The sequence below is a fragment of the Bufo bufo genome, chromosome 8 (assembly GCF_905171765.1).
Source record: "Bufo bufo chromosome 8, aBufBuf1.1, whole genome shotgun sequence".
NCBI lineage: Eukaryota > Metazoa > Chordata > Amphibia > Anura > Bufonidae > Bufo > Bufo bufo.
The window spans coordinates 3337445-3352074 of NC_053396.1; the positions used below are offsets into that span (position 1 = coordinate 3337445).

Below are 14630 nucleotides of genomic sequence, written 5' to 3' on the forward strand. Positions count from 1 at the left end.
AGGATAATGACGCTGACACTCGGGGTACAGGATAATGACACTGACACTCGGGGTACAGGATAATGACGCTGACACTCGGGGTACAGGATAATGACGCTGACACTCGGGGTACAGGATAATGACACTGACACTTGGGGTACAGGATAATGACACTGACACTCGGCGTACAGGATAATGACACTGACACTCGGGTACAGGATAATGACACGCTGATACTCGGGGTACAGGATAATGACGCTGACACTCGGGGTACAGGATAATGACACGCTGACACTCAGGATACAGGATAATGACACTGACACTCGGGGTACAGGATAATGACACTGACACTCGGGTACAGGATAATGACACTGACACTCGGGTACAGGATAATGACACTGACACTCGGGGTACAGGATAATGACGCTGACACTGGGGGTACAGGATAATGACACTGACACTCGGGTACAGGATAATGACACTGACAGTCGGGGTACAGGATAATGACACTGATACTCGGGGTACAGGATAATGACGCTGACACTCGGGGTACAGGATAATGACGCTGACACGGGGTACAGGATAATGACACTGATACTCGGGGTACAGGATAATGACGCTGACACTCGGGGTACAGGATAATGACACGCTGACACTCGGGGTACAGGATAATGACACTGATACTCGGGGTACAGGATAATGACGGTGACACTCGGGGTACAGGATAATGACACTGACACTCGGGGTACAGGATGCTGACACTCGGGGTACAGGATAATGACGCTGACACTCGGGGTACAGGATAATGACGCTGACACTCGGGGTACAGGATAATGACGCTAACACTCGGGGTACAGGATAATGACACTGACACTCGGGGTACAGGATAATGACACTGATACTCGGGGTACAGGATAATGACGGTGACACTCGGGGTACAGGATAATGACACTGACACTCGGGGTACAGGATAATGACACGCTGACACTCGGGGTACAGGATAATGACACTGATACTCGGGGTACAGGATAATGACACTGACACTCGGGGTACAGGATAATGACACTCGGGGTACAGGATAATGACACTGATACTCGGGGTACAAGATAATGACACTGACACTCGGGGTACAGGATAATGACACTCGGGGTACAGGATAATGACGCTGACACTCGGGGTACAGGATAATGACGCTGACACTCGGGGTACAGGATAATGACACTGACACTCGGGGTACAGGATAATGACGCTGACACTCGGGATACAGGATAATGACACTGACACTCGGGGTACAGGATAATGACGCTGACACTCGGGGTACAGGATAATGACGCTGACACTCGGGGTACAGGATAATGACACTGACACTCAGGATACAGGATAATGACGCTGACACTCGGGGTACAGGATAATGGCACGCTGACACTCGGGGTACAGGATAATGGCACGCTGACACTCGGGGTACAGGATAATGACACTGACACTCGGGGTACAGGATAATGACACGCTGACACTCGGGGTACGGGATAATGACACTGATACTCGGGGTACAAGATAATGACACTGACACTCGGGGTACAGGATAATGACACTGACACTCGGGGTACAGGATAATGGCACGCTGACACTCGGGGTACAGGATAATGACACTGATACTCGGGGTACAGGATAATGACACTGATACTCGGGGTACAGGATAATGACACGCTGACACTGGGGGTACAGGATAATGACACTGATACTCGGGGTACAAGATACTCAGGGTACAGGATAATGACGCTGTGTTAAGAGTACAGTAAATATTTAGAACATCTATAAAATAACATTTATAAAACGTGCATATATGTATATAAATAATACACAAATGTTACAATACATTTATTACACTTTTGCCTTAATATTGTATATTTTTTGTTTTAGAACTTGTTATACCTTTCATTTGTATGTACTGTATGTATTTGACAAAAAAGAACAAGGGACTACAATTCTGAAAAGACTTGTAAAAAAGTCAAAGGTTTTGAATATAATTGAAAACTTCAATAAAAAGATATATTAAAAAAAATAAAAAAAGTACAGGGTCGGCCTTTGTCTCATATCAGGGATAGGCCGCCGGACCTGACAGTTTACATGGGGTAAATAACCCGCTCTATTCTATGCCATGTGGTAAATACAGACGACATGTGGAGTGGTGAGCATTCACAGGGAAGGAGTTCGTTCTGTGAAGTTTCCCTCGTTATACTGTAACTTCTAGGAATATGTGCCGAGGGCTGGAGCCAATTACCATGTCAGCACTTCTCCTTGGGTCTGAGTTCTGCTCTGGACATCACATGGGAGGGAGACTTTTTTTTAATGATGCGGTAAGTGCTCCTCACCAGGATCCATGTACATGTAATTATTAAGAAGATGTCATCTCATTCCCCGACACTGCTCATGTAGGAGAAGGTTTGAAGGGGAGGAAGTATGAACAGGACAGGCTGCAAAAACTGCCCCAATATCCGCAGAGACCTCTCTGAATGTGAACAGGGCCTTAGGAGGACATCTTTGCAGCGATGACTCTCTCTGGCAATATTCCAGTGACAGCTTAGATTATAACAACTTACCTTCTCCCCAGCAGGACCAAGAGGACCGTTCTCTCCAGATGGACCACCTCTTCCCTTTGGACCTTCTGGACCATCTTCACCTCTGGGACCAAAAGGTCCTAATTCACCCTGTAGATACATAAAGATACATAAGAGACAGGAACCTTGACGGATATACATTGAGATTCCATTAACATTGTGTCTGATAATCCTGAAACGTTCATGTTCTTGCACTTGTTCACAGAACTTCATGGTGATGATGGATTTCACAAGATCCGATCACCGATATCAGTATCGGACCAGTATTATATATGACCATCCAGTAGCCCAGAATATCTAATAGTCATGAACCTATTAGGTTCCACTAATGCAGAGAAATCCAAAACACACTAGAAATTCTCTAACTTCACTTGTTTCTGGCTGTGAAATCCTTGAATAATCAGAATTTATTATATGTACGGAGGCAAATGTGTGCCGCCATATGGTGCCTATGTACAGCACAGTGTTACACAGATGGTCTAAAGTCCAAGCTCTGTGATATGGAGTCTTATGGTACATGGGGCATGAAAGGACTTCCATGGGTGCAGTCAGGGGCGTAGCTAAAGGCTCACGGGCCCTGGTGCAAGAGTTCATCCTGGGCCCCCGTCCCTTAGTGCTTGTTGGCAAGGGGCAGGGGAGCACATAGCCTTCCTGCTGCCAGAGGCAAACATTGAAAGGGCACTCCCTCATGCCAAATTCTTGACCTAACCCCTTCCCTCCAGCCAGAGGTGTAAATTGACCAGCATGCACTTTCTATAATGCCAGTGTCTTATGTGGCACAAGGGTTTTTGGGCCCCCTCAGGCTCCTGGGCCCGGTAGCGACTGCTACCTCTGCACCCCCTATAGCTACGCCCCTGGGTGCAGTATTACGAGTATACGAGAGGTCTGAGGCTGCAGTCCTGTTATCTGAATGGGATTTTCAGAAATCCAAGCACCTGCTGCAGAAACTAACCTATTTCGATACATGGAACAGCTTTTCAGAAATTTCTGCAACAAAATTGTCATGTGTGAATACACGCTTACGCTACCTGCACACGGTCTGATTTCCTAATGCAGTTTTGGGAGCCAAAACCAGGAGTGAATTCATAAAATAGAAGTCCTATCTGCTCTTGATACTTTCTGTCCAGTTTTCAGCCACCCCTGATCTGCCTGAGACATGGGCCTGGTCACCACCACAAACCGCTGTCTGCATGCCCTGAGGGTTTGTGTGCAAAAATGGAGGTGTGAATTGCACCACTGACTTCTAGGGGTCTGTGTGCAGCTCGCTGGCCGCCTGAATCAGGCCTTATTCTCCCACTTCTGCAACTTTTACGGGACAATCTTCCATTTATAACCAGACAGGCGTCCTGATCCCACAATATGACCAAAACTGTTGTGACGGCTGTGCATCACAAGCTCTTTAAACAGGACATTAATGACATCTATACTTTGCCTTTTCCAGAGCACAATTAATATACCAAATAATGAATTGGTGAAGCGAGTCTCCAGATATTCCCATTGATTCAGCCAAGTCAATTAACATCTTCATGCAGTGCACAGGTTACGGCAGGTTATCAGTTAATGAACATATTGATTCTACCTTTAACGCTGGATGAGCGGAGCCAAACCCTGCGTTCTCGTAGCAATTAAAACAAAGTGTGATCATTACTATCCGCTGACACAGACAAGCTGCCTGTAATTATCGCTTTGGGTCCATTCACACGTCTGTAGTGCATTGCAGATCCGCAATACACCCGCCCGGCACCCCCATAGAAATGCATATTCTTGTCCGCAATTGCCGACAAGAATAGGACATGTTCTATTTTTTTCCGGAACCGCGGACCGGAAGATCGGCGGCGCGCTCCGGAAATGCGGATGCGGAGAGCACATAGTGTGCTTTCCGCATCCATTCCGTCCCCATAGAGAATGAATGGGTCCGCCTCCGTTCCGCAAAATGCAAACCCATTATTACGGACGTGTGAATGGAGCCTAAGATGGAGGTTTGTGGAAGATCCATTTTGGGTCTTAGGTCTCTTTCAGACGGGCGTCCTGGTTTTGCTCCGGATGCGTCGCGTGTGCATTGCGGGAAAACCGGGCGAGTAGGCACGCAATTGCAGTCTGTTTTGACTGTGATTGTGTTCTGATGTTTTTTTCTGCACGAGTGCAATGCATTTTGCACGCGTGTGAGAAAAAACTGAATGTGGTACCCGAACCCGGACTTCTTCACTGAAGTTCGGGTTTGGGTTCGGTGTTCTATTCATTTTATTATTTTCCCTTATAAAATGGTTATAAGGGAAAATAATAGCAGAATGCTTACTAAAATGTGGCTTGAGGGGTTAAAAAAATAATAATAATTTACTCCCCTCATCCTCTTGTTCGCGCAGCCGGCATTGTCTTCTTTCTTCTTCTTTCAGGACCTGAACATCATCTCCTAGCAACCATGCGTGAAAATCGCATTGCATCCGCACTTGCTTGCGATTTTCACTCATCCCCATTCACTTCTATGGGGCCTGCATTGCGTGAAAAACGCAGAATATAGAACATAGTGAACAAGTGATGCGTGAAAATCACCGCTCATCTGCACAGCCCCATTGAAGTGAATGGGTCCGGATTCAGTGCGGGTGCAATGCGTTTACCACGCTGAAAACTCGCCCGTGTGAAAGGGGCCTTAAGGTTGGACCCTCGGTGCATGCTGGGGAAATATTTTTCAAGCTACCGGTAAGTTTTGCTGGAGCACAGGTGTGACTTGCTCCATAGGCTGTGACAAGAATGTTTGCCTGACTATCCAGCCCGGTCCTGATTCCGCCACTTCACCTCAATCGGAGTGGTGTAAATGTTCTGCCATAAGGTTGGTGCCCCAAGTCATGGCTGCTGTGTGGCCAAACTACGGCCATTAAAGGGGTCTTTTCACCTCAGCAGATCGCATTTCTCACGTAGTGAGAGTTAATACAAGGCACTAAATGATGTATTGTGATTCTCCATGTTGCTTCCTTTGCTGGCTTCATTAATTTTTCCATCACATTATACACGGCTCGTTTCCATGGTTATGACCACCATGCAATCCAGCAGCGGTGGTCATGCTTCCACACTATAGGAAAAGGATCCGGCCTACAAGCGCTCCCGGCTACCGGAGAAGCCGGCACTTCTTCCTATAGTGTGCAAGCACGACCACCACTGATGGATTACAGGGTGGTCGTAACCATGGAAACAAGCAGTGTATAATGTAAGGGGAAAATGAATCAATGCAAAGGAAGCAATATGGAGAATCACAATACATTAGTAAATGCCTTCTATTAACTGCATCTAGATGATAAATGCCACTTGCTGAAGTGAGAGGACCCCTTTAACAGACAACCCTTTTAACAATCAGCCTCAGAAATTCATTTGTAAACCGTGCAGACATGGGGCTTTTGGCTGCACTGCGCCTCTTTGTGGGATGCCGCCCCCACACCCCTGAGCTGCTGCTTTACAACCGCCACATGGCGCATGGCAATCAATATACAGGAGATGTGCATTGACTTCCGTGGCAGTGTTGTGGACATGCTTTCTTGTGGGGTCACTGACACGTACAGTGATGAATCCCCTCTCTACCAGGTGAGCGCTGTCCTGCCTCACTAAATTATTTACCCCTCTGTGTAGGGTTAGTGGGATCTCAGTATTTAAACTATATGAATAATACACGTACATATTACTATCTTCTATAGGGCGCTGTATCAGCCACACAGGTAAGTGGCAGCGCTGGGGGTCAGGACTCCTCTGCAGACTGGATAGAGTAACCCCCATCTTTCAGATGATTATACAGATCTGGATCAGGATCTAAGAAATGCTAAACAATAAAACAGGTTCTTACTCGGTCTCCTTTGGGTCCCATGTCTCCCTTGAATCCTGGGAAGCCGTCTTCACCCTAAATACATAGATAAACAGAAGCAGAATTACTAAATGCAGAGCGGTGAGCTGTGGTGCAATGTGCTGCAGCCGTATCCAGCAGTGCACTGGTTAATGATGTGCCCGCCGGTCCCAGGGCACCGATGGAGAGTGGCAACCAGCCTGGAAGCGATTGGGAAGTCTAATGAAATGCATGGGCTGTTGCCAGGTGAGACAAGTTCCTTCAGCACTGAATGGAGTCTATTAATAGAGATGTTCGAGGGGCCAGGGGCCCCGGGGGCTCAGCGAGTGGAGGATGAAAGGTGTGAATTGCTATGCCGGGCCCATACAGAGGAGCCACCCCAGCAAGTGCAGCAGAGGTGTCGCCTTATTACTGTGCACAGGGAAGATATTGCTGTCAGTGAAGAGCATTCGTATTTAGATCCAGAGACTGAGGGGGAGAAGTGAGCCCTGCGCTAGTACTACACCATCAGCCTCTGTATCAAAGTAATATTCCCATTCACTGACAGCAAGCAGAGATCTTACAGACAGTGAGTAAAGGACTTTCGGTTATCTTTGCACCGGTTTATCCCGCGGCTCAGACGCTTGTCTCGCCTTATACCCTCCTATTGGTTGGCTTAGTTTGCAAAGGAATTTTATGCCAAACCTCATATTGTGCCCCTCCCACTAAACCACACCCCTTTTATATATTGTGCCACGCCCCCTCGTGAGCAGCCATGGATTATTTGGACACTTTTTCTTCATACATTAGTGATTTCTTCTGGTTGTTCACCTCAGTTACTCACAGTCATTGGCATAACCCGGGCAGCCCCAGCAGGTGGAGGTCACCTAGCGCCCACTTACCTTCTCTCCCTTTGTTCCCTTCAAACCCCGGATTCCATCAGCTCCCTGAAAAGAGACAGAGCGCTCAGTACACAGAAGATATAATGGTGGCGGAGCTCCCGTGGTCAGCGCTAGTGGTCTATGATCCCCCAAGACCACAGGCCTGTCCGCATCACTCTGCCCCCTGGTGGCCACAAAAACTACTGTCCCAAAGAAGTGGTGAAACTCTTACTGTACCACTCTCCAGCCTGCGCTGCGTCACTGAATAACTGGGAATAAAGTTGCTTTGAAGTATAAAAAAAAAAAAAAAGCTTATATATACTATGTGTACGGGCAGTGCACAGTACTACTTCTCTCTTTATATGGACAGTGCACAGTACTACTTCTCTCTGTATATGTACAGTGCACAGTACCACTTCTCTCTTTATATGGACAGTGCACAGTACTACTTCTCTCTGTATATGTACAGTGCACAGTACCACTTCTCTCTTTATATGGACAGTGCACAGTACCACTTCTTTCTTTAGATGGACAGTGCACAGTACCGCTTCTCTCTGTATATGGACAGTGCACAGTACCACTTCTATCTGTATATGGACAGTACCACTTCTCTCTGTATATGGACAGTGCACAGTACCACTTCACTCTCTGTATACGGACAGTGCACAGTACCACTTCTCTCTGTATATGGGCAGTGCACAGTACCACTTCTCTCTCTGTATACGGGCAGTGCACAGTACCACTTCTCTCTCTGTATTCGGACAGTGCACAGTACCACTTCTCTCTCTGTATACGGACAGTGCACAGTACCACTTCTCTCTGTATATGGGCAGTGCACAGTACCACTTCTCTCTGTATATGGGCAGTGCACAGTACCACTCCTCTCTCTGTATATGGGCAGTGCACAGTACCACTTCTCTCTCTGTATACGGACAGTGCACATTACCACTTCTCTCTCTGTATATGGACAGTGCACAGTACCACTTCTCTCTGTATACGGACAGTGCACAGTACCACTTCTCTCTCTGTATACGGACAGTGCACAGTACCACTTGTCTCTGTATACGGACAGTGCACAGTACCACTTCTCACTCTGTATACGGGCAGTGCACAGTACCACTTCTCTCTGTATTAGGACAGTGCACAGTACCACGTCTCTCTCTGTATACGGACAGTGCACAGTACCACTTCTCTCTCTGTATATAGACAGTGCACAGTACCACTTCTCTCTCTGTATATGGGCAGTGCACAGTACCACTTCTCTCTCTGTATACGGACAGTGCACAGTACCACTTCTCTCTCTATATACGGGCAGTGCACAGTACCACTTCTCTCTCTCTATACGGACAGTGCACAGTACCACTTCTCTCTCTGTATATGGACAGTGCACAGTACCACTTCTCTCTCTCTATACGGACAGTGCACAGTACCACTTGTCTCTGTATACGGACAGTGCACAGTACCACTTCCAGCCTTCCCTGCTCTGTTCCCAGGACTCGGCGGCTATGATTGAGGTGGTGGATGAGCTTATAGTGTGTAATGACAGTGAATGGCTTCTCCGACTCTGCGAGGGAAATAAATACATGGAGTGGAGAATGGCCCCCATTAGCGCTGCAGAACACCATCCATCTCCACTTTAGCAGATCTAATTATGACACTTCGGAGGAGCGCTCCTGCCATTCTGCGCCCCTTCTCTGTAGCAATGCAGAATAATTCAATTAGTTTAATGACGGCTCTAAAGCCAGATCTTCTGCACTTCACACTCTTAATGCTCCCTAATGGAGAAAAGCTCGGCTCAGCCAATAGGATCGGCAAACGGCTTCCTGTTACGAACCGGCCCGACCGATCCCGCACCAGGCTTAACCCATAGGCTGCCAGAGTCCTCGAATCGTCCTCATTCATCAAGCTGTCAAATTACAATGGCTGCCATTACAGGTCCCATTGTCACCCAGCTTTCCCAGAATCCAGACAGACATATCCATGGGTGGCGCAGCGTGCAGCTCTGTGGGACGTACAATCTATTCTTTATATGCCAAGTACAGACTACAAGCCGGGTCTGTGGGGGGGACCCCAGGATATGCGGACCCTAAAGGCCTGTTTGGTAAAAGGAACACATGGGAAAACGGCTCCTGCCTTCTGACAGAGCAGGACAGACAGCTGGGTATCTGCAGTGTCATATGCGAAGGCCTCGGCTTTTGTCCCCTTTACAATAGAGAAGTTTATTGCATTACTGAGGGTCCCCACATACCCCCCAATACCCGGAACAAACCCCCGGGTGGCTGCTTCATACAGAACGACTAACTCTGCGAGCGGAGTTCACCGTCTAGGATGGAGTTTTCCTTTAAATATCATGGCTGCCATATCGTCTGGGCACCAGCTGTCAGAGATTTCCCTGTGTGCAGCATATACCATGTAGGGAGCAGTAAGGCTGCGGCCCTGCTGCGCATACGCTATCCTGCCGCACCACAACGGCACAGCTTCCTGTGTGGCACCTACCTTGACACCACGTGGTCCTGGATACCCAATTGTCCCTTGAGGTCCAGCAGGTCCCTGACGGGGGAAAGAAGAGAAGCTTAGATCAGCAAGAGAGAAATAGACAATTATCACCATAGCTGATATACACAAGTAGGTAGAAAAGTATGTGAACCCCCTCCACTTCAGCTATTGTTACCAGGTGCATAAAATCCAGCCATTTCCATACAGGAACTCCGGGAGAGCACAGTCATCGTGCAGACGACCGCCATTATAACGCCGTCATTCCACATACATAAGATAAAGTCTTATTTTTAAGAATCGGATCATCTGGGTGCATTGATATTTCTATAATCTGCCATCCCTGGGACCTGATAAAGTCCAGATTACAATATAGTCTGGATTATCAGACGGCTGCTTCTGGATTTCGGATACTCCATAGGATACTGCAGTTCTCTGCCGGACTGTCTGCACTGACTGTAAGAGTCATCATTATGGCGGTTCATTATCCGTCATCCTTACACAATGCAGCGTGAACTACAACTCCAATCACAGGAGGACGGGCGCCCGCTGCTACCGGTCAGGACGGTGCCTGTCGGCGGAGGAGCCGTATTTACTGCTCGCCGGCTTTGTTTTTCCAACCGCTCTCATTGGTGTTTAAACTTTGCATTAAGTTTCTGTGCTGTTGCCTGGCAACCGAGAGACCGATGCTTCCACCACGGATTATGGCGGACCAGGCCGATCCTGCTGAATATGTATACGTGAGAGATCGTTCCCTCTGCACAATGGAAAATAACAGATCAGAGCTCACCCCCCCGACCGCAAGCCGCCCCGTCTATAGGCTCCCATACGCTGCGGAGACCAGAGTTCACACTGCACGGTATAAACGGTTTATTACAGCGCGTCACACTGTAAACAGATCCGACCTCAGATATCCAATACCGGCACTGAAAGGGTTCCTGTGCCCTGTACATGGCGAAAACCCCGCTCACGGTTTTGCTGTGGTTTTTACAGGTGCGAAAAACCACCAGCAGCGCTATGCAGATTTAATGTGAATACACATTATAGTGTGTCGGGCGGATCGTGACTAATCCATTCCAAATCCTGTGTGTTTTACGTGCAGAATGGTAAGGCCCCTTTCACACGAGTGAGTTTTCCGCGCGGGTGCGATGCGTGACGTGAACGCATTGCATCCGCACTGAATTCGGACCCATTTATTTCAATGGGTCTGTGCACATGAGCGATGTTTTTCACGCATCAGTTCTGCGTTGCGTGAAAATCGCAGCATGTTCTAGTGCGGGTGCGATGCGTTTTTCACGGATGGTTGCTAAGAGATGTTGTTTGTAAACCTTCAGTTTTTTATCACGCGCGTGAAAAACTGAACACACCCTGAACGCACCCGGACCAAATCCGTCACGCTCGTGTGAATGGGTCCTAACTGCTGTAGTTTTTTACGCCAAGAGTTGCTACAACATTTGCAACAGAAAATCTGCAGCCTATCCTCCAGGTGTGAACATACCGCTAGGACTTCAAATCCAGACCCTTGCAGAACACGCTTTGACAACGAGAATCAGTGTAGGGATAAGATGGGGCTACACAGGGGGGCGCTGAGGGAGTCACGACGTGGACGGAATTGGTGTCAGCGGCCACTATGGTTTTTTCAGTCAGATAGTTTTGCGGCCGCTCCGTCAGCCTACAGGTCCTAACCCTAAAGCTTCTGTACGTACGCTGGAGGACACGAGTACCTGCAGAGTCGTCCCCTGGGGTCCAGTCTTTCCACAGCTTAGTCCTCTCTGTACTTTACATAAGAAGAGACTCTTGGAAGCAACTGCTAGTGGCTGCCATTATTATACCTATAGGGACTGCTACTCACCCTGACGCATACACTGGCACCATCCCGCTCCACTACTGCCCTGCTAATGCGTCAGTCTATCCGTGTACAGGGCAGCTCAGGATGAACAGTGAATTTAATTGCAATGTGCCCCTGAAGGGAAGCAGAGAGCGGCGGCTTCACCACAGGGGTTATGCTATCCCCCGTGCAGGATGATGGCCTCCTTCTGCAGAGAGTAACCTGTCATTCATCCCTCAGCACGGTCTGATGACATACCAGCTGTCAGATTCGGCCTGGGGTGCAGTTCCTATTTTTAAAATGAATTCGCTTTACTTTAGTGCCCACAGGGTGGAAAAAATATATTTTATACCACATTTTAATTTGTAATATTTTATGGTTGATAGGCCTGTCATAGGTAGGAACGACACGAAAGAGGATACAGGAAATAGAAGATTTATGTAAATTTCTAATATTTTATTGCTTTTAACCCGAGGCAGGTAATAAGTTACTGATCATGAACCACAAAACTCAGAGGAGAGAACCGAGAGAGCTCTGCTACATCTAGGTGAGGAGGACTGATGGAGCTGAAATCTATGGACCAGGCATAGACAATGAGATGAGCGGAGACCTGGGGAAGACGCAGATACTAACTGTCATGGAGGGAAGGCGAGGATGTGCCTTCTCATTCACACCTCACACTGCACAATATCATCGGCCATTAACAGGACACTAATCAGGACAAGAAAAGCTTCCAATTTATCACCAACTTAAATAAAAATGTCGGTGGCATCAGGGGCGTCACCGCTAAAGAAATAACCTATGTTAAAGGGATTCTCCAGGAATTAAGAAAATGGAAATACTTAAATGTCACTTTATGGTAAATGTATATTTTCCCAAATACCTTTCATTATTTATAATGGCTCTCTTTGTCGGGGGAGCAATCATTAGCAGAAATAAAATGGCCGCCGTCCTGTTAGTGCACACAAAGCCTGCCCTAATCGCACAGCAGGACAAGTTACTTCACCACAATGAGCCATAGAGCTGCCTCGTCCTCCTCTCTGCACACAGGTGAATGGAGATGGTGAGGAGACATGAGAGGAGGGTGAGGTGTGGGTAATGAGCAGCAGCTCATGTTTAGTCTCCATCACCACAGTCCGTCCTGTCCGTCCTCTCTGTACTTCATGTCTCTTCATGAACTAAACTCCCCGGAGATTCAGCTAAAGTTCTCATCATCTGTATTCAGGATCATAATCCCTGACAAGCAGAGAGGAGGCTGAGGCAGCTCTTTACCTCAGTGTTGTGAAGCAACTTGTCCTCATGTGTGATCAGGACAGGTTTTGTGTGAACTAATAGGACGGCGGCCATTTTGTTTCCCCTGATGATTGCTCCCCCAACAAAACGAGCCATTATAAATAATGAAAGGTATTTGGGCAGCATGGTGACTCAGTGGTTAGCACTGGTGCCTAGCAGCGCTGGGGTCCTAGGTTCAAATCCGACCAAGGACAACATCTGCATGGAGTTTGTATGTTCTCCCCGTGTTTGCGTGGGTTTCCTCCCACACTCCAAAGACAGACTGAGAGGGACCTTAGATTGTGAGCCCCACTGGGGACAGTTGGATGCTAATGTCTGTAAAGTGCTGCGGAATATAGTAGCGCTATATAAGTGCATAAAATAGATAAATAATATATTAATTATGAAGTAATATTTCAGTATTTTCATTTTCTTAATTCCTTTAATGGGGTGGAAAGTTAATTAACTCTTTCTAAGCCACATCAAAGGCAAAAGTATGGTTCGGTATATTGTATGTAAACACATCAGCAAAAGGGAAGGTAACGGGGCTATGGAAGCAGAACAGCACTGCCACCTGGTGACCAAACTGGGAAACAGCAGTTCATCTCTATAGTGAGGGGGAAAAAGTGGGTCACTAGGAGCACCAGTGCCACATAAAGATGGGAAAATCAAAAAGAAAACCAAATTACTTACCGATAATTCCCTTTTCATGAATCCTCCATGATGGCATACCATGAGAGATGACCCACCTCCAACCAGGTAGGGACAGGAAGAATAAATGACCCTCCTCCGGCTCCTCCTCAGTGTCTTTCTGGACCGACAGCCTTTCCCTCATATATGTATATAATTTTTTTTTTTTGCTTTTCATTCACACCGACACGCACCTCCACCTATCTACGATCCCATAGTTATATTATATATATATATATAATAAATAAAAAAAATTGGGGGGGGAGACCTATGCTGTCATGGAGGATTCATGAAATGGGAATTACCGGTAAGTAATTTGGTTTTTCCCTTTCATCCTCCATGACGACATACCATGAGATTAATTTTTGTTGTTTAGGGAGGGACTATGGCCTTTCTTTCTACCAAAGGGGCGCTCCTGACTAGCCCTAGTATCCACCCTATAATGACCACGTTGCTACAGATTTGTTCTAATGAAGCGCTTGCCTTCTCAGCCCAGGATGCTGAAACAGATCTTGTAGAGTGGGCTGTGACAACGCGTCCACACCTATGTCCCCGTCCAAGGGGTTCAGGGAAAAGGACTTTTCTAATTTTGCATTTGCTGCTAAATAGATCTACTTGTGGGGTCCCCCATAATTCTGTGATCTGAAGAGAAACCTGTTTTTCTAGGCTCCATTCTGTTGATCTTTGTAAAGTCGGCCTTTGTGTTTAGGGATCCTTTTAGGTGTATAGCTGACAGGGATCTTAAGTGAACTTCCGCCCAAGATTGTTAACAGGCTCAGCGCTAAGCTTCTTGTTCCTCCTTGATGATTTAGGTAGGCAACTACTGTTGTGTTGTCCGTCCTTACGTGAATGTCCTTTCCTTTTATGTAATGAGACAAAGCCTTTATTGCTTCCCAGACAGCCGCCAACTCTCTCTGATTTGAAGAGAGGGGTCTCCCGCTGTCACTGACCATTGTCCTGGGAAAGAGAGATGAGAGCAGGGCGCTCCCCATCCCCAAAGGCTTGCATCTGTCATAATAACTAGCAGGTGTTCTGGATTCCAGGGAACCCCTCTCGTCAGATGT

At 47.3% G+C, this 14630-nt stretch overlaps 1 protein-coding gene across 2 annotated transcripts in view; it reads right to left on the reverse strand.

Annotated features, from left to right (window-relative positions):
* The window catches only part of COL5A1 (collagen type V alpha 1 chain), a 157052-nt gene that overhangs the window by 25078 nt on the left and 117344 nt on the right, over positions 1–14630 (reverse strand). For both annotated transcript variants that reach the window (XM_040406465.1, XM_040406464.1), the window contains exons 27-30: positions 9780–9833; positions 7305–7349; positions 6427–6480; positions 2580–2687 (exon numbers count right to left, since the gene is read on the reverse strand). In XM_040406465.1, the coding sequence (XP_040262399.1) occupies positions 2580–2687; positions 6427–6480; positions 7305–7349; positions 9780–9833 (261 nt within the window). The remainder of the gene's footprint in view (positions 1–2579; positions 2688–6426; positions 6481–7304; positions 7350–9779; positions 9834–14630) is intronic.